The sequence below is a fragment of the Siniperca chuatsi genome, linkage group LG7 (genome assembly GCF_020085105.1).
Source record: "Siniperca chuatsi isolate FFG_IHB_CAS linkage group LG7, ASM2008510v1, whole genome shotgun sequence".
NCBI classification, from domain to species: Eukaryota; Metazoa; Chordata; class Actinopteri; order Centrarchiformes; family Sinipercidae; genus Siniperca; species Siniperca chuatsi.
In genome coordinates this window covers 19670906-19689319 of record NC_058048.1, presented here as the reverse complement: position 1 = coordinate 19689319, position 18414 = coordinate 19670906, and the positions used below count along the sequence as shown (strand labels likewise).

Sequence of the window (18414 nt, the reverse complement as noted above, 5' to 3'; positions counted from 1 at the left end):
TTCATAGGCATTGCAGTTCATTGTGAACCAGCTCCCAAACAGTGGGTTTGGGAGCAGAGGGCATACACAGTCTTCTGCAGTTCCTAGCATGAAACTTTAAATCAGATAATGGAAAGTTGGGACATCCCCTGGTAGGGGAGAGGACAGTGATGTAGTTGGTTTTCTTCTCCTCAAATACATATATTACCAAACATATACTGTATGTGCCCAAACATATACAGAGACACAGACAGAAAAAAGCAGACATGCACACAAATAAACATAGGGATGACTACAGAGTACACACACACTCACACAAAATGGATTTGTTGTAAGCAACATTAGAATCTGCGCCACGATCCAGTCATTCTATTGCTCACTGGACCAATGAACAGATCAACTATAAAAGTCAAATCAATGAGCATTATCATCCTCATAAATTCTAAATTATATCCGGTAAGTGTATTTTTGGGGGAGCTGCATTGTTCCATCAATCTAATATATGAGAACTTGCTAGTCATTGAATACGGGAATTCAGCTGTGGTTTAATAAAAGCACAAAATCTATGTGATATTGTGTGTTGTGTAGTTTAAAAAATATGAAATACTTACGGAGGAGAGTAAAACATCTAAAGACTGGCAGTCTAAACGTGACTTTTCTATTCTTAATCTACAGATGAGGCTCAAAATGTCTAGTGTAAAGTGCAGAATAGGGTAAGAACACACAATATAGGTTTAATAAATAAATTGCCCAATTAATTACTTTTCATTACCAATATGCAAAGAATCCTAGTCACATTACTAAGATTGGGTACAGTATGAATTGTCTAAGTGGAAATATGAATACAAAACATAATTCATTTCAATTCCATTTTTCACTGTGTGTGGCCGCTCTCAGTGGTAATGCATGTGAAACCTGACTCCTTGCTGATAAGTCTCTTCATAGATTAATGGTGTTTGGTCTGGATGACTATGGTTTAGCACACAGTGAGTAGTCTTTGAAAGAAAGCGGATGGAGGGAGTAAAATAAGAGAAAGACAGTGAGTCATAGAGAGACTTAAGCTAGAAGCGGCTAAAAGTGCAGGGTGCTGAGAAAAGAAAAGCAACACCAAGAGAGAAAGAACCCATTGATAGATTTTTCTACATCTACTGTTTTCTCTGATGTTTCAGCATCTGTGGCCACTCACAGTTTCAGGGATTATGCCGATCACTTTCTACCATATCTGTCCACATCATTGTGATATGGTCAAGCAGTTGTTTTTTGGAGAGCCCTGAGACAGATCTCCCTCATTGATCCCTCCTGGGCCACTAGAGGAGATGGATAGGCTATAATGGTCCACTGATGTACTGGCCTTCTGCCAACCAGGGGGTGGAGCTGCATGGCAAGCAGTTGGTTTCACACCTCAGCAGAAAAGGAAATACAAGAATAACTCAAAGAGAAGCACATACTGTAGATATATTGGTCTCTAAAACACACACGCACCCAGAAATACCTTCTGGGTGAATGTGCAAAGCTAAAAAAACATCTCAAACATACTCTATGATCTTTGTATAAAACCAGTGAAGCATCAAGACATCGAGGGGATACGAAAAATAGAGAAAGCAAGGTAAAAGAGGATATCTTGGCTGAATATATACAGCATTTCCATCTATTTTATTAACTGACATTCTTTTTAGTGTTTACAGAAGGCAAAGTTTTGAATACATAAAATGTAAAAATATCTATACATATAAAAACACAAAGTCAAACATCACTGACAAAAAACAAAGCAATACATTTGTGCATACCAAGCTAAATTAGACAAATGGAAAAAGATAATCAACTTTGAACCTGCCACACTGAAGTCACTGAGAAGCTGATATGACAGGAAGGCCATATTGGTGTTGCTGCTGAGAAATACAGAAATCTTCACATCTCCAAATGGTTCCTTTTGTTTTAACTTGAATGTACTTGGGACCTCAAGTACAGAACTATGGGCACTGGACCTCAAGTACAGAACTATTTTTATTACTGAGGCTGAGCCAAACCACCTAATATTCACCAAAAGTCAAAAACACATGGGAATCAATTTCTGCAAAGCTGATGTTTTAGAGAAAGGTCTCCTGAACATTAACGTCGTGAGGCCACGCTGCTCCTCACAGAGGCATTAGCAGCTTTCTCTCTCTCTTTAGACAACTCCATCTCTATCTTCGCCTGGATTTTCTCCCAGTCCACCTCAACCTGGCAGAGAGACAGAAAGACGAGATGAAATGAGATTAGGCAAGCTACTGCATTTTGCTTTGATCAGTACGGGATTGATAACGCAAAGCAGCTAAATTGGTCACATTACGTGATAAGGCGGGGATCACACTGGACGCCTGAAAAGTGCGGCGTGTTTTAATGCTTTCCCCCTCCTGATCCTGATCCCAATGAGGCATTTTTGCAGCGAGAGTTTCCCGTGGGAAACAATTAGAAAAAGACACCCTTCACTGATAAAAAGGCGTCCAGTGTGATCGCTGCCCAAATCAATTAATGCAGTGCAGCAGACAGGCTGTCCTAACTTACCCCTTCAGCGTACTGCAGGAATCTCTTATTGGTTTCCTTCCTGCCAAATGACTGCAGGAACCTCTGCCTATAGGCCAGCACAGTGTCTACATGGGTCTTGTGTTTGACTGCCAGTTCCAGTGCCCTGGACACAAGATGACAAGATGTTGATACACATTCATCTTGTATGGACAAACATGCTTCACCTTCTCGCTCAAACCTAATTTCAGACCTCCACCTAAAAATAATCCTTACAAGGCTGAGAAAAAGCATCCTCCAAAATAACTTATACTGTCCCTCTGCTTCCTGCTGTACCATCGTACACACATTCACACAAACACTGAGTTGTACCTCTCCCAGCTGAACAGGTCAATGTTGACTCGTATGGCCTGGTAGATGAGACCAGCTTGTAACAGAGTGGCCTCAGCCTCCTGGACCTGACCACTGAACATCAGCATGTGGGCCAAAGACGACTCCTTAGATGGCTGCTCCTTTATAAAGTTGATGTACTGCACCCTAGGTAACTGAAAGAAGAGAAGGGAGAGGTATGCAGAGAGAAAAAAAGAGACTGTGAATGAGATACCTTGTAATTGGTCTCTTTGACTTACTTCTGTCAAAATCATTGTTTTGATGAATTAAATGATGTGTGTGTACTTGTGTTGGAAGACCTGGCTAAAAATGTTTTGTTCGACTGAATTAGCCATTAGCTAATGCTTACCTCTCCAATGGCAGCATAGGCCATTTCCGCTGTGGTCAGCTCCCTGTTTGCCATTGCCATACCAGCAAGACATGCCCACAAAGATTGGTCCTGTAGATACGGGGAGAAGAGGCAGTGAGCATCTTTAAATGACAATATCTCACCATCTGACACAATGACTTGAAGACTAGTTTTTGAACGTGCTTTCCCATTTTCTATTTTGTTTTTCTTTTTTCACATACTTTTGCCATATATTTATCTATTTACATATGTATATACCATTTACTATTTCTTGACCTTGTGCCTTATTGTAACACAGAAAATGTTGCAGCTGCGTTTTTCGATCGTCTGTCTCACGCAAGTCTGATGGAACAGATACATTTCTATTTTAATCATTTTAATGCAGGTAAACTACACTCAGTACTGTGCCTGAACGCATCCTGTGTAGACACAGACAGAGAACTGAAACTGCTGCTCTGCTATCGTGCTGCTCAGGCTACACCTCCTGTGTCGACACGGTGTAAGAAGCACAGGTGAGTGACACACAGTCATGGAGAAAGTGAAGTCAAGAGTTCGAGTTAGTTAGCTATTTTTGCAGGATTCTAAATACTATTTGAACATATGTAACTTTTATTTAACTTCGTCCTAAACGTTTTATTTAAAATGCAGGCAGTTCTAACTAGCAGTGATTAAGAATATAACAAAGCATGATGGGGATGGCAGATTCAAAATAGTTAGAGGTGTGTGTGTGTGTGTGTGTGTGTGTGTGTGTGTGTGTGTGTGCGTGCGTGCGTGCGTGCACAGGGACAGGGTATGATGGTGTCTGGTGACAGTCCCCTTCCCACCCTGCTCATATCCAGGCAGGCCTCTTTGTAGTCATGCTCCAAGCCATTGTGAAAACATGCATGACACACACAAAAACAAACATAGACATTTGCAGTACACAACATCTATGAATGTAAACAAATGTGTCACCACTTTATTCCGTGCAGCTGCCTTCATTAAAATGAAGCCTTAACCACCAATTGGCCAACAGTTGAGCAAACTTCCCACTGGAGTTACCACTCTGTCCATCACTAAGGCAAACAGCTCTAATCGGAAACCACTCCCAGAAACAACAAATAACACTGTCAGCCACTGCCTGAGGTCATAAACTTGATACAAAAACTTAACCACCTATAACAATTTCAGTGATAATTATTCAATTATAAATGTCATCTACTGCACGTTATGTTTGCCTGTTTGCGTGTATGGCTCTAAACTATTACATGTATCAACTCCAATCAGGTGAGGGCTTACTCACAACAGCTGTGATTCTGGGAAAAGCCACGCTGCCACTAAACTCTTACCAGAAGTAGAGGGGGGAGGGGTCCAGGAAAAACCTCTTAAAACCAGTGCCTCTCTCTCCATCCCTTTTGTCCAACCCTCCTCTTGCTACTAGCTGTCCATTTCTCCAGGGTTGTGGTTATTGCATCATCGCCAAAGCAAAGACACAGTCTAATTCTGCGTTCAGCGTGAGTGTGTGTGTGTGTGTGTGTGTGTGTGTGTGTGTGTGTGTGTGTATGCATGTGGAGAGTTTACACATGCATATAGCGGAGTATATATTTATGAGTGAGGTCTATGGGGGCTAAATCTGGTAAATTGTGTCACCAGGCTAATTGAAGGCTAATTAAAGCCTGCTGGTCTGGTCCCATAAACCTGTCTACTACCTTCTCATTTCGGACTCTGTGTCTCGCTCTCTTTCATACATACATGCATGCGTGCGTGTGACACACACCACAGGAACCTGGACTGTGCCAGAGACCTAGACTACAGGATATGTCACACTATCTTGAGGTAAACTATATAAATACAAATGCAAAATAAAACAACTAAGACCAGATGTAAGAATGATGTCACAGTTGGTATAGCTAAATTTAAATTGACAATTTCTTCACTGGCACAGTTAGTACACATTAATAGTGATATGCAGATATCTTACCTTGGCAAAGCGGCAGAGGCGCAGTGCATCCTCCCAGCGTGCAGAGGTGCTGTATTCGTGCAGGAGGGCTGGGTAGGGAGGTACACTGCTGTACACGAGTGAACCGTCTCCTTGGCGTAACGTCACCTTGGTGCCAACATAGCTCAGAATGTGGGGTGCACGGCTGAACTCGCTTTGAAGAGGACAAATACACAGACACATGTGTGTGTACACACAAAATACATGTAACCACATGCTCACAGTTTTGTTGTCATGGAAAAGCCAGCAAGGAACACTCTGTGTTTGCCTGTTTGCAAGTATCAATAGTGAGTGTGAAAAAAGTATGAATGCTCATGTGGGAAGACTGACGGTTCAATAACATATATAGGGTAGTGCAATATGTTATCACCAAGTAAAAAATGTAAAAAAAAAAATAATGAATATCTAATACAAAGAGTAATTTGTGGCAGCCCACCACATATAGAATTTTGCTGAATTGATGAAATAACATACTGACAGTGCTGCTTTTGTAACTTTCACTGTACTTGGTCCAACCTGCCTTCATCATAGTTATCCTAAAATGCTAAGATGCATTCGTAAGAATGGTGCCTTTGTATTTGTTTATTGATTAGCTCTTGACACTAGGTATGTGGTGTTCCCCACACATCTCTATTGCATAAAAAGAAACTCCCATGATAAAATCTGGGTTATTGGAGCACCTAAATAGTAAAAGCGACATCAACAAAAACTGAAAAATAGCAATACAAATCGAGGTTGTGTTAACCTAAGTAACCTACAAGTGTAAAACTTTATCCTATTAAGAGCAAATGTATGATGTCTGAAAAAGTATGATTCAGAATAAGAAGTGTAAAAAATTAACAGCAGCAAGCCATCAACCTTGGAGAGAAGCAAAAAATAAGGAAATATACAGTATGTAGGTAAAATATGAGCACAAATCAAAAACAAAATCTGAACCAAATGTTCAGATTAGTGCAGCAGAGACATGCAAAAGTAGTCCAGGATAATATAGACAGTGCAGGCACTCTGCCTTAGCACCTCCTGTACTGGCTGAAGCTGAGGACTTTTGGGCAGGAGGCAATGTACAGTTTGACAGCTGCTGGCAAATAAGAGTGCCTAAAGCGCTATGTGTTGCACCTTTGGGAATGAGCTGGAAGGTGCAAAAAAGCTGCTTCTATCTCTGTTCTTAGCTCTTATTTTACATCTTTTCATACAATTTCTCTTCCATGACAATTTTGGCCAGCTTCTTATTTTAACATAACCACTCTGGTGAACAGTATCAGCTGTTTATGCTAAAATACCAGTATATAAGTGAGAGCAAAGGACTGTACATGTCTACCTGCCATCCTTTATGCACAGCGTTTTTGGCAGCAATTCCTTGTCAGTGAAGACAGCACTCGGGTAGTACCACACTGTTAACTGGTTGTCTTGGACTCCACACAGGATGTTAGCAGCATCATTCCATGCCATACTGTGAACCATGCTACCTACAGGACAGAGCACACATACAACAGTCATGTTCATCCAATGTTAGCTACACTTGTGTGAGTCAGTGCACATCTTGCCAAGTAAGTTCCTCCCTGTCTCACCAATTTTGCAGATTTTGGGTTCTCGCCCAAGATGACGCACAGAGGTCAAGTAAAGGTCACGGTTCTTGTCTACCAGGGCAATCTTCCTTTCAGTGGATGGGCCACACTGGTCCAGAGCTACCTCCACCACCTCCAGCTACACATGAATAATGACACACACAAGCACAAAGGTAAGCGGGAACAGAGGAGTGAATGATGGAGGGACGACAAAAGATCAGGAAAAGAAAGGAAAAGAGGGGGCTGGTTTGTACCGTGACCCAACAGCCTTTCTGCCAAGTGTGTGTGTGTGTGTGTGTGTGTGTGTGTGTGTGTGTGTGTGTGTGTGTGTGTGTGTATGAGAGAGAGATAGAGAGACATCAAGTGGGTATATGTGTGTCTGAACCTGTGTGTGAGTGTGTGTGTGTTTTTGTCCAAAGCCAGCTGGCTTCAGTGCAGTGTCTTGGAGCTGTGGAGTACTGGCAGACAAAGCCATGCTGACAAACAGTAAGTACTGCTACCTCCACTTCTTTTCCTTCTCTTCTAATTCTTTCCTTCTTTTTGTCTCTTTCCCTCTTAGTTTGACTCCAAAGCCCTTCCCCCATTCTCTTTCTGTGTCTTTATTGTCTCTCCCCCTTCTGGATATGAGTTAGTATATTTTTTAGCACAGACACTAACTCTGAAAAGACTTCCCCTCAACTAGGTCTATTTAGATGAAACACAGCCTGCTGAATCATTAGGACAAAACATTGGTCACTACCTTTAGCTAATGTTTAAAGTTTTAGGCAAAAAGTCAGCATCCACACCAATTGATTCAAGACATGCAATATAAGGAGCAACATTAATCTTATAGTGCAGGCTGTGTCTTATTATAGTAAGTATTATAGTACAATATTTAGGGGAAAATGCTATCAACGTAGCACCGTTTGGATGCTTTCTATAACAAAACATACTTGGAAAAAACACACAAAGCTGAGATGTAGGCCTTATTGTTAGCATTTTAAAACAATTTGCTTAACTAAAAAAATAAAACACCCTCCAAACTCTTCAGACACTAAGTATCACTTTAAGGGTCTGGTCACACCAGCATTAACAGCAAAATTGTGAAATCAATTCATTTCAGTGGAATCAGCATGATCAGTGGAATCACTAGCAGAGGTGAAGTAAATTTGCACGGTGCTTTTGAGTAGAGTTCAACTTTGACACAAATTCACACTGTTGACCAATTGCAAACTGTAGTGACAGTGCTGACCTTTGAGGGAACAGGGAGAATCACAGAGTCTAAATTAAAAGAAGCTACCACATTAGCTATGTCGCACGAACCCACAACATGGGGTCACTATGTTACCAAGCTTCCAGCACCACCTATTTTGCAAGGACACACAAATTTTACTGTGCTAATTTTCTAGTATAACCACACACTTACTACTGCCCCATGAACATGGCTTTGGCATGCTGAAATAAGGTTGTTAACATTACTAAGCTATGACTGGACAATTGATGTTTGCGAGAGGTGTTTAGTTTAAGATCAGCAAATCTCATGAACTAGTAGGAATGATAAAGGTGTAGGGTGTTCTATGGTAGCAAATAAGGGTCATGAATATTTTGAGCTTGTGAAATGATGTTCACAAATAATTTCACAGCGTGTAGTTGTATATCACCTTTTGTGTGAATGTGTAATAAAGTTTTGTAGCTGTAGACATATTTAGTGCATGTGTGAAAGGTTTTGTGCAGGAATATTTTCAACAGTGTGGTTTCACAAGTCTGAGAGATGGGCACACAAATGTTCTATATGTGTATGTGACACTGAAGTTACAAGCACAAATTCTGACCCTGTTTTTACTCCTTATCTGACTAGCCAATCAGCACGTTGTCCACTGACCATCCAATCAAAGGAAGTCAAACTGTCCAATCAGGGGCAAAAGGTTCTAGCGCATTCTGGTTACTGACCACTACGCTAGCTTTGAAAATAGCAACATGGGGCAGCAAATACAATGAATTTACTGTTTGGAGTGTTGTTGGGTAATGGCAAACGTTAATTTTGAAGGACTATGAGTTAACAATTTCCCTGGTAAACACACTGACCACCCGACCTAGCTCCGGGCCTGGACCAGGTACCTGTCAGGGGATGACCGATGGTTTAAATATCACAACAATAACACAAATGTCCATTATAAAATTTATAAAATTAACCTGTGGTTATCTGCCTTGTTCTCTTGTGGGGTGTTTTGACAGTGATTCAAGTCTCTCCCGCACCAAAACAGCAGAGAGAAGCTCCCCAAACTGGCGCGACAGCAAGCAAGCACCTGCGGCAGTCGATAGCGAGCCAGCCAGCCAGTGACACTCACAGACCTGCTGTGAGCTGGCTGAAGCTGGGAGAGACTAAACTGACTTGCTGAGTGAGCGACTCAGCCAAGGCAGCTCACGTTTTTGTTCCCACTTGTTGCATCTACTGGAACTAAGTTAATGTGAAAAGCCGAAGCAAAAGCTCACAGCGGGGTCTGTGAGCATGACTGGCGGACTGGCCAGCTGGCAAAGCTAGCATAGCGGTCAGTAACCAGAACGTTCTAAAACCTTTTGCCCCCTGATTGGACAGTTTGACTTCCTCTCATTGGATGGTCAGTGGGCAACATAGTGATTGGCTAGTCAGTGGGCAACGTGCTGATTAGCTAGTCAGCTCATGTGTAAAAACAGGGGCAAAATTTGTGCTTGTAACTCGTAGCTAGTAACTTCTAGATTCAGTTACATACATATATAGAAAATTTGTGTGCCCATCTCTCAAACTTTGTGAAACCTCACTGCTGAAAATATTCCTGAAAAAAAATCTAATTACACATAGACAAAATATTTCTACAGCTACAAAAAGTTTTTTTTTTTTTACATATTCATAAACTTGAATTTGTGAGATTTTTTTATTTTTTACAAATTCACACATTGAGATACATGCATGCAATTTTCCCCCCCACATGCACACAAAAGGTGATATACAACTCCAGGTTGTGAAATTATTAGTCAACATCATTTCACAAGGTCAAAATATTAATGACCCTTATTTGCTTCCATAGTGTTCAACCCTTACAGGTGTAGCAACACAGAGGAGAGTGAGAGAGATGTCAATCAAGCTCAATCTGTACATACCCAAGAAGTCCTGAGAAGCGGTCTAATCAGGCAAATGTGAAAACACTTATGTGTGTGACTGCGGGTGTGTAGGGCCTTTAAGATGTTACAAGCTCTAGTAATTTCAGATGGGAATTTGTCATTATATTTAACATTTTATATACTACACAAATAATACCAAAAATAGCCCTAGATAACATAATCTTGTAGTTACACTGGTTAATTCTCTGAAAGATTCTTGTGTTTCTGTCCTGAGTTGATCATTGATATTATTAGTAACAGTACAACAAAATGAAAATTTACAGAATCAAAAAAATACTTCCAGAACTAGCAACTCGCAACTTCACTATTCTATTGACCTTATGGGGTCCCAGTTCCAGTTTTGTCTCTAAACTTCTGGTTGCTATTGCCAGCTATAGTAAATACAAATAAAAAGTCATGGTCCTGATTGGTTCACACAGCCTACTATACATTTCCGCAAGGTGGGGATAACATATGCAAATTTTTGAGGACATCATATGGCCTGACACCACCACATCCACCGCAGATATCGGATTAAAATAGGTTCGGAATTAACTACCTTAGAACTAGCTCAACTAGCTTACTGTGTGTTGTAGTATCTATGTTGAAAAGTATCTAATGCTAAGTTATCAGTTCGATGATGCAGGTTATTAAGTTATTAACACTATTTACATTTTTCACAAACAATCACTCAACCAGATGATTTTTGCTTTGTTGGTCTGGAATCTAATTTATAAACATGCATTAAAACATATCTTTTCATCCAACTATGAAATATCCATGAGTTATCTGAGTCCATGTCATAGATAACTGGCTTGTGTGTAATAATGTAACCAAATGAGTGTCCAATGTGCACTCTGTGTTTTGGATGAAGAAATATTGTATTAACACTCGTCTTGAACGGCCACACAGACAGCTTCTGTTTTGATATGATATTGTTATAAACGCATAATAAAACAAAATACTAACGCATTCTGGCCAGTCATCATGACTATTAAAACAGTAACATGAACAGCTCATCCCACCAATGTGCAGGGGAAGTGATCTAATTAGCTCCACTATGTAAACAGTGGTCAATGTTTGTCAGACTACTGTAGAAGAAAGTTTCTAATTTCAGCACTTCACGCTGTATGTTATATTATAAAACTGGTCAGATATTTGCTAAAATGTAGGTGCAAGGTAATCACAAGCAGCAGATGTCAATATCCCCAAGCAACACATTCCCACTTCTGGTGTAGACAGGAAGTTAGACAAAACAACGGGGTTGGAGCATTTCCTTGTTGCTGAAACGCATAAGGCCAATATAAGGGTAAAGGATTACCCACCTTGTGAGTCAATGGCTTCCCATCGCCAAGGGCTTTCCCAGTCAGTGCGTCAAAGAGAAGGATGACTGGTGAGGAGAAAGGAAAAGAGAACATAGTAAAAGTACAGTCCATCCTATTTATATAATTATAGTTGTGATAGCGGTCCCCTCACCTTTTTCATCACTCTTGTCTCGGATGGCAATGGTGTCGTTACTAAGCGAGACACCCTGGGCATTTAGGATATCAGCTCTCATACCAGGGAACTTAGGGGAGGATATCAATCGACCCTCATAGGAGAACGTATACAACCCTGCTCCATCCACTAGCAGAAAATGTCTGGGTGGGGGAGACAAGAGGGTACAGTGGATGAGAGCGGGATAAGTGTATTGTCTAGAGTATATATATATGATTTTTATGTGGGTGAATGGGGTAGCATGGAGATGGAAGAAGGGGTGCAAGGAGGGAGATGAGATAGATGAAATGTTAAAGAGTAAAAGAATGAAGAATCAATAACAGTTAATCACCTGGCACAAGCCGGTAATTTAAACATGTAATGCGCTTTAACACAGTGTTGACTTACTCAGTAAGTCTCATCAAACTCAACTGTGATTTCAGAATGGCCACTAATCTATTTAGCTTCTATGCTGAGTGTCAGGGACACTGCACTGGAGTATTGCACAAGAGCTACTCCATATTAATCTAATTTCCCCCAGTGGTTTCACTCTCAGTCTTATTGTATGACAGGGCTGGCTAATCTAGAGCACAGCTCCGTATGTGTGTGTGTGTGTGTGTGTGTGTGTGCGTGCTTGGTTGGCTGTTTGATGAGTGGTCAGTGCGGAGTAATGAAGCATTAGAGAAGCTGATAGACGATCCAGCAGCGTGTTCTCTCTCTTGTTGCACTACTCTTGGAATAGAGAGACTCACTTCTCCGCTTGCAGGATGAGGCTCACTGTTCCCTCCTTCAGGTCAAAGATGAGGGGAGTATTCCAGTTTCTTGAGCTGGCACAAATAAACATCACAAAACACACACAGCAAAATTTGTGAAAACTACATCTGACATTAAGTGCAGAGGTGAGAAGGTCACAGAAACAAGACCAAGAACAGAAAGGCAAAGAGTTATGAAAGACAACAAAATAAAGGAAATATAAATGAAAGGAGAGACAGAGCATGAAGAGTGCAGCGATAGACAAAGGACTGACACAAACAATCATTACACAAATACAGTAGGAAAAAAACAAATACGCTGGGACACAGTCCTCCTGCAATTTGTAACAAGTGCATAGGCTGACTGTGTTCTTAATCCTGCCATGTCCATGATGTGTAAAAGTAAAAATTACACCTCAAATTAACCTACCATATTCACAACATACACAGCAGTCTGAACATTAGTCTAGCAAGAGTCAACATCTTAGTAAGATGCAGTTGTTTTCCTTTCACCAGGACTCCTTATTTTGTGTGTGTTTTCTTTTCATTCTTTGACAATATTTTAGGTGCAAACTTTGGAGGCTTAGCAAGCTACACAGCATGGAAATATATATTTCAGTTGGATCTGAAGATTACCCTCAGGATTTGGTCAAAAAATGTAAAAGATGACCATGTGTTGCAGGGAAATTCTGAAATCCTAAAATGAGAATTTTAAGTTCAGTGTGAATACGGGATGAGAGGACCAGAGGAGACAAGCGAAGGAGGAGTGGGCTACTTACTTGTAGACATAGCACTGGAGGGAAGTGGTGACCACTAGGTGACTGTATGCCAGAGAGGCTTTGATGACTCGATCTCTAAACTCCAATATGTCCACTGCATCGTTCATCACATTCCTCACCTGAGAAAAAAGAAGGAAAGGAGAGGGAGGGGAGATGAGTTAAGTGAAAAAAACAAGAGAATGAATGAATAAAGTTCTCAGAAATGTCTGAAAAGGCAAAAACTTTGTACTACTGAGCAAACACTTCACATTTAAACATGCAAACAACAAAGGGGAGACAGTGGCTTCACTAACAGAGGGTTGAACAGAGTCACGTACACATTGGAGTGTATTTATTCTTAATATACACAGGAAACAGTCTACAGTATGTCTAAGTATACGTAGGGCAACTGCGGTCAGCGAAAGCAGTTTTTACTGTTTTAAGTGTGTGCGTGCAGTGACTGGTACTCATTTTTTCACCTGCATAGATAAATACTTCCCTCCAGCTCTCTCTGTGAATGAATGAAAAGGCCTTTTCCAGCACCAGGTGAAAGGTGGGGTTATTTTTACAGCTTTACAAATCTTCCTCCTCTGCTCCCTCCAGCAAGCCAAATTTACATGCAACACAACCAAGAATAAAAAACATTTGACCGCAAGGTGGTAAATTTAGCTGGCTGATTCACAAACCACTGGCAGATGTGCACTTTTAAAAAGGACTGCGAGGAGGAGAGGGGGAGGAGGGAGACAAAAAAGCGCCTGCAAGGCTGAAAATAAATGGCTGATGACCCGACTTTGTTTGGTTTACACAAACTGTACTTTGTAAAGATGTCTATTGCAAATGAGTGTGTTGGCACACATGCATGTGCGTGACCTTGTTTCTGTAGGTGTGCGTGTGTATCCGTGTCTGAAAGTATACAAGTGTGTGTGTATATGTACATTTGGGTGTGTTAACCGCATGTAAACGCTACCTTGTGGTTAGTATGAGTTTAAACAGTAGAGAATGGTGGAGCGAGAGAGGCAGCTAGACAGGCTGGTCATTGTCATTGCAGGGCTGCACACTGGTATACTGGGAGGGTCTTACTTTAATATATGGCCATAACTAGTCAAGGCCTGGGAAGCATTTGCTTCTCTACATAGCATATTCACTCACCTCTTTACAGTCTGCCTATGGCATTGCAGTACTTTTCATTTCTCTAGTTATGCTGACATAACTGAGCTTGGCTCTGTTAATGTTTGCCTTGTGAAAATCTATCATTTTCCCTCAAAGACACGCTGATTTATCTTTGTTTGAAAACACTTAAAGACACATTTAATGTGTAAAACCATAACCATTTTAATGGACCAGGAATCAAGATGGGCTTCCAGCACGATTCTTTTGCATATGCATGTAACTGTGCCATGTGTTTAGGTGAGATTTACTAAAAATGTAATGGCTTTGTATTAGAACAATCATCTATCACTTATTTTGTTTCATCAAATAAACTCAAACTTAACAATGACATGAGTCACTGAGTCCGTAGACAAGACTAAATTGGCTTTCTTTAAGACTGAAAAGGTGCAGAAACATAAATGGGGATGTGTGTGTGGCTCTCGTTCTACCTGCATGGTTCTCCTCTTGGTAAGGGTGATCACAAAGTTCTTCCACTCCCAATGCTGCTCCACCACATGGGCAAAGATGACATGCCCATTGCCGCCGGCCCCAGCCAGCTGGGTGCCGTCTGCAGACCAGGCCAAGCTGAACACACTGCCTGTGTTGGGCTTCTCCAATGCATAGGACCACTGATGGTAGGGGGTACGGGGAGAGAGAGAAGAATATGGTTAATGGCTACAGATATTTATCTACAATCTTAAACAATTACCTGGGGTGCAGCTTAGGATCTAAAAACAATGAGAAGTTTAGAGAAGAAAAGCGGTGAGAGTTAAGAGTTGTGTATGAGTGAGTGTGTGTGTGTGTGTACATAATGTAAACCCTGCTAGAAAGTCAGGGGCCCAGTCAGTCAGTCATTGAGCTGTGATGAACTGTGAGACACTGAAGTAGCGCTCGGCCCTGCCAAGTCCAGCACTCGCGCTCGTAAACATTCACTCTGCTATCCTCATCTATTACATACACGGGGGGCAGGGGTACAGGGAGGAAAAGGGAGAGTCAGCCAGACTCTGCAATGTTGATGACTGTCAGTGATGGCAAAAGACAAAACTGAGAGATATGTGGCCCTTTACAGCATGTAAGACAAGAACACCTCTCTCATATTTCCCTGTTTCCCTGAGGTATCCCTTTTCTCTATGTAATCCCTTTATTTTTTCTCTGTTTCCAGTGCTTTTTCTTCTCCTACTACTGCCTTTCCACACTCCTGTCCCTCAACTCTTCTGGGGAGTATCTCGAAAAACCTCCAAAAAACGTTCTTGTGTTTTGATTCAACACAAATCAGTTGAGAAAGTCTGGATCCACCAGCAGTTAAAAGTTTTCCAATTTATCATTTTCCAGGACGATCACTCATAAGGCCAGGCAGTAGCTAGATTAAGAGTAAGGTACACTAAATACGTTTCTATCTCCTCCAAATGTCATTTGTTGTTGTCCGCTGGGCACACCTGGAATCTTTCTGTTATAACTTCTGCTGACTTTCTCACAAAATACCCCCTTCCACAACCACCGTCAGCCTTCCTCATCCTCCCCCGGCCCTCCCTGACCTCCCTCTTACTTTGGGCGCAAGTGGTTGGCTGATCTGAATTGTGCTTGGGGTTTCTCAGCTGTGATCTTTCACACAAATACATACATTCACACTGTAAACTGCTTATGATGGATGAAAAGTGTTAATGTTAGTTTAGCGTTGCCTGCGATGGAGAGACAAGTGTGGTGCAGCAGGCCAAGTGCTGCGGTGAAGTTTGGAGAAAAGGCCTCAGTGTGTTCGCTGCCTCATACACATGCAGCTGCGGGATGTGAGGTGTGGCGTGAGGTAACAGTCGGCAGGCTACAGGTTACAGGCCTGCTGCTTGGATCACTCCCCCTGCCTATGTGTATGCCTCATACACACACCGCTCAGCTGGTTTTGGTCAGCATCCTCCCAGCAGTTAATGTCATATCAGGACCCAAAATAGTTGCTGGAAAAAGTAAGACCTGTATAGCCATGTCGACAAGAAACAGTTTGTTAAAGTTAAATTAATTGCTTTCGCCTCCCTTCTCCCTTTGATTTCTGCAACTCCTAGCTTCCTTACTTATAAATCCTGTAACAGGGATGAGTCTTATATATATCTATATATATAGATATATATACACATATTTGTTTTGCTCTTTTCCAAACCTGAGTCTATCCATGTGCTGTTCCATAGCCAGGCAGCCTGGGCCAGCGTTTACAATAATGAGAGATCTCATCTATTCTTCAGCTAACATCTTGAGATGGCCCGCTCCATGTTAAAGCACCCCAGGGGGAAAGGAAAGGGGAGGGATGGATAGACGGAGGGTCAGAGATGCAGCCGAATGTATACACCAGACTGTAATGAAGCAGGACATATGATATCTGCACGAGGAGCATTGCTGGATCCATGCTTACCTAATGCTTTTAACACATTGAGCCATTTGACTCCTTCTAGAGCCAGCCGGCAAGCCAGCAAGTGCGAATGTCTGTGTGTGTGTGTGTGTGTGTGTATGTGTGTGTGTGTGTGTGTGTGAGACAGGGGGATTGTCTTTACGTGTGTGCAGTACTTGTGCGCATATGTGTCTGTGTGTATGTCGTTTGTGTATGTGAGAGAAAATATAGATGAGAGAAAGAAAGTGTAAATGCAGTAATTGTGAGAATGGAAGAAAATAAGATAACAGATCAGAGTAATTAATGTGCATGTAGACAGGGAGAAATAAATGTGAGTTCACTTTTTTCCCCCCCTCTTGTGAGTGTCCAATGTCTGTTTTGAAGGTGTGTGTGCATGTGCGTAAAAGAGGTGAAAATCCACAGGCTTGTCAGAGTTGTCAGCCAGTGTCTGACTATGGGACACAAGGGGATTCCTGTAGCACTCCTGAGATGGACGGACTGGGCCAGCAGAGTAGAAACTTGGGACACGAAAGAGCAGAATTCAGACACAAAATCTCTACAACTCTCCCTCTGAGTTCTACCTTTCTTTCATTTATTCCATCTCTCCTTACTGGTGAAGAGTTTAGATGTTCTGACAGCTGTCTGCCTAACAAGAAACTGGTCAGGAGAAAAACTTTATCAGGAAGTTCCTCAACAGAAAAGGACAACAGGAGAAGTTAAGACCAACTGACTTAGGGCATGTCCACACTAAGGTGGATACAACAAGACAATAGAAGAAAAGCTAAATCTCGCCTTCCTCTGTGTCCTCTGTTATAGTTGGTAAACAACAAAGGACACAGTCTAGTTACATTGCTTGGTCTCAGCAGGTTGAACCTGTTTTTTCACAGCTAACTCTCGATAATTAATTATTTTCAGTGTAGCCACTGTCCGTTGATCCAATAACTATTTTATAGTAGCAATATTGTCAACATACACATGAATAGAGATCAATGACAAAACCTGTATTGTGTGATCGACATCTATAATGAGCACATTCCTGCTACACAGTATCTGACAGTGTCTGAGCAGACATATGCCATCATTCTGGAAATGCTATTTCTTTCTTTTTCACACTACAAAGCCAGACTGGTGTTTTCAGATTTTAAAAAGGATGTGAGGACTATTATGAGGAAAGGAGAGACGGAGGAGACAGGGAGGTGAGAGGAGAGAGCAGCAGGGGGAGGTGAACCAGTCAGTGGCAGCAGATTTGGCAACTGGTGTTATTGCAGCCAAAAAGGGGTGGAACTCTACTAGATACTGAGAACTCTACTATTTACAGCAAGAAGAAAGAGCAGACATGCAGAAAAAGTGTATAAAGGCCAAAATGAAACTTTAGGAGGGGCAAGTGAGATGTGGAAGGTGGGTCTGGGCCTTCATCTAGCTTGAGTCCACTCTCTGGTCACTGAACCCTGTCTGTCCATAATGGGCAGCTTTGTGGCCAGAGAGAAGGTGGCAGACATGACGTGTAGTTCTCAGCTGAGCTCTGGGGGAGAGAGGGTGAGGCCCCCTCAAACTTACAATGAGCTTATACACACAGACTATGTATGTACATATAGCAGCAATGCATGGCTGTGCATGTAAGTCTAGGTACACATGCAGACAGAAACACAACCGCCCACACATGTACTTGTGTCAAAGACATGGCAGGAGACCAAGGCTGGTAGTCTTAACACTTGTGATGATCACTTTGAGCACCAAGCAAAACACCCACACATGCATCCTGTGTGTGTTGACATGTGTGTGTTAATGTGACTCGTACGCACAGACGTTAGTTGCATGTAGGTGACAAACCCGGGAGTGCTGAACTGGTAAAATGACCCTGTGGGGTGATGTAGTACCACACAGAATAACTTGATAACGCTGCTCTACCATCCTTCATCATATCTGGCTGGCGGTGCTACTATCTAGATCTCTTTTTGTTTCAGGGCAGGACCTAAGTGATGATCCACAGACCCTGGCCTGCAGCATGCAACCTACCATAGGCCCACA

At 41.8% G+C, this 18414-nt stretch overlaps 1 protein-coding gene across 7 annotated transcripts in view; it reads right to left on the bottom strand.

Annotated features, from left to right (window-relative positions):
- Window positions 1-1613: 1613 nt before the first annotated feature.
- Window positions 1614-18414, bottom strand: part of ift80 (intraflagellar transport 80 homolog (Chlamydomonas)) — a 45223-nt gene continuing 28422 nt past the window's right edge. For all 7 annotated transcript variants that reach the window (XM_044201985.1, XM_044201988.1, XM_044201992.1 and 4 more), the window contains 12 exons: window positions 14465-14644; window positions 12888-13006; window positions 12109-12183; window positions 11357-11520; window positions 11206-11270; window positions 6767-6902; window positions 6517-6664; window positions 5181-5352; window positions 3221-3310; window positions 2854-3026; window positions 2524-2647; window positions 1614-2199 (listed from right to left, as the gene is read on the bottom strand). In XM_044201985.1, the coding sequence (XP_044057920.1) occupies window positions 2089-2199; window positions 2524-2647; window positions 2854-3026; window positions 3221-3310; window positions 5181-5352; window positions 6517-6664; window positions 6767-6902; window positions 11206-11270; window positions 11357-11520; window positions 12109-12183; window positions 12888-13006; window positions 14465-14644 (1557 nt within the window). In that variant the 3' untranslated portion in view covers window positions 1614-2088. The remainder of the gene's footprint in view (window positions 2200-2523; window positions 2648-2853; window positions 3027-3220; window positions 3311-5180; window positions 5353-6516; window positions 6665-6766; window positions 6903-11205; window positions 11271-11356; window positions 11521-12108; window positions 12184-12887; window positions 13007-14464; window positions 14645-18414) is intronic.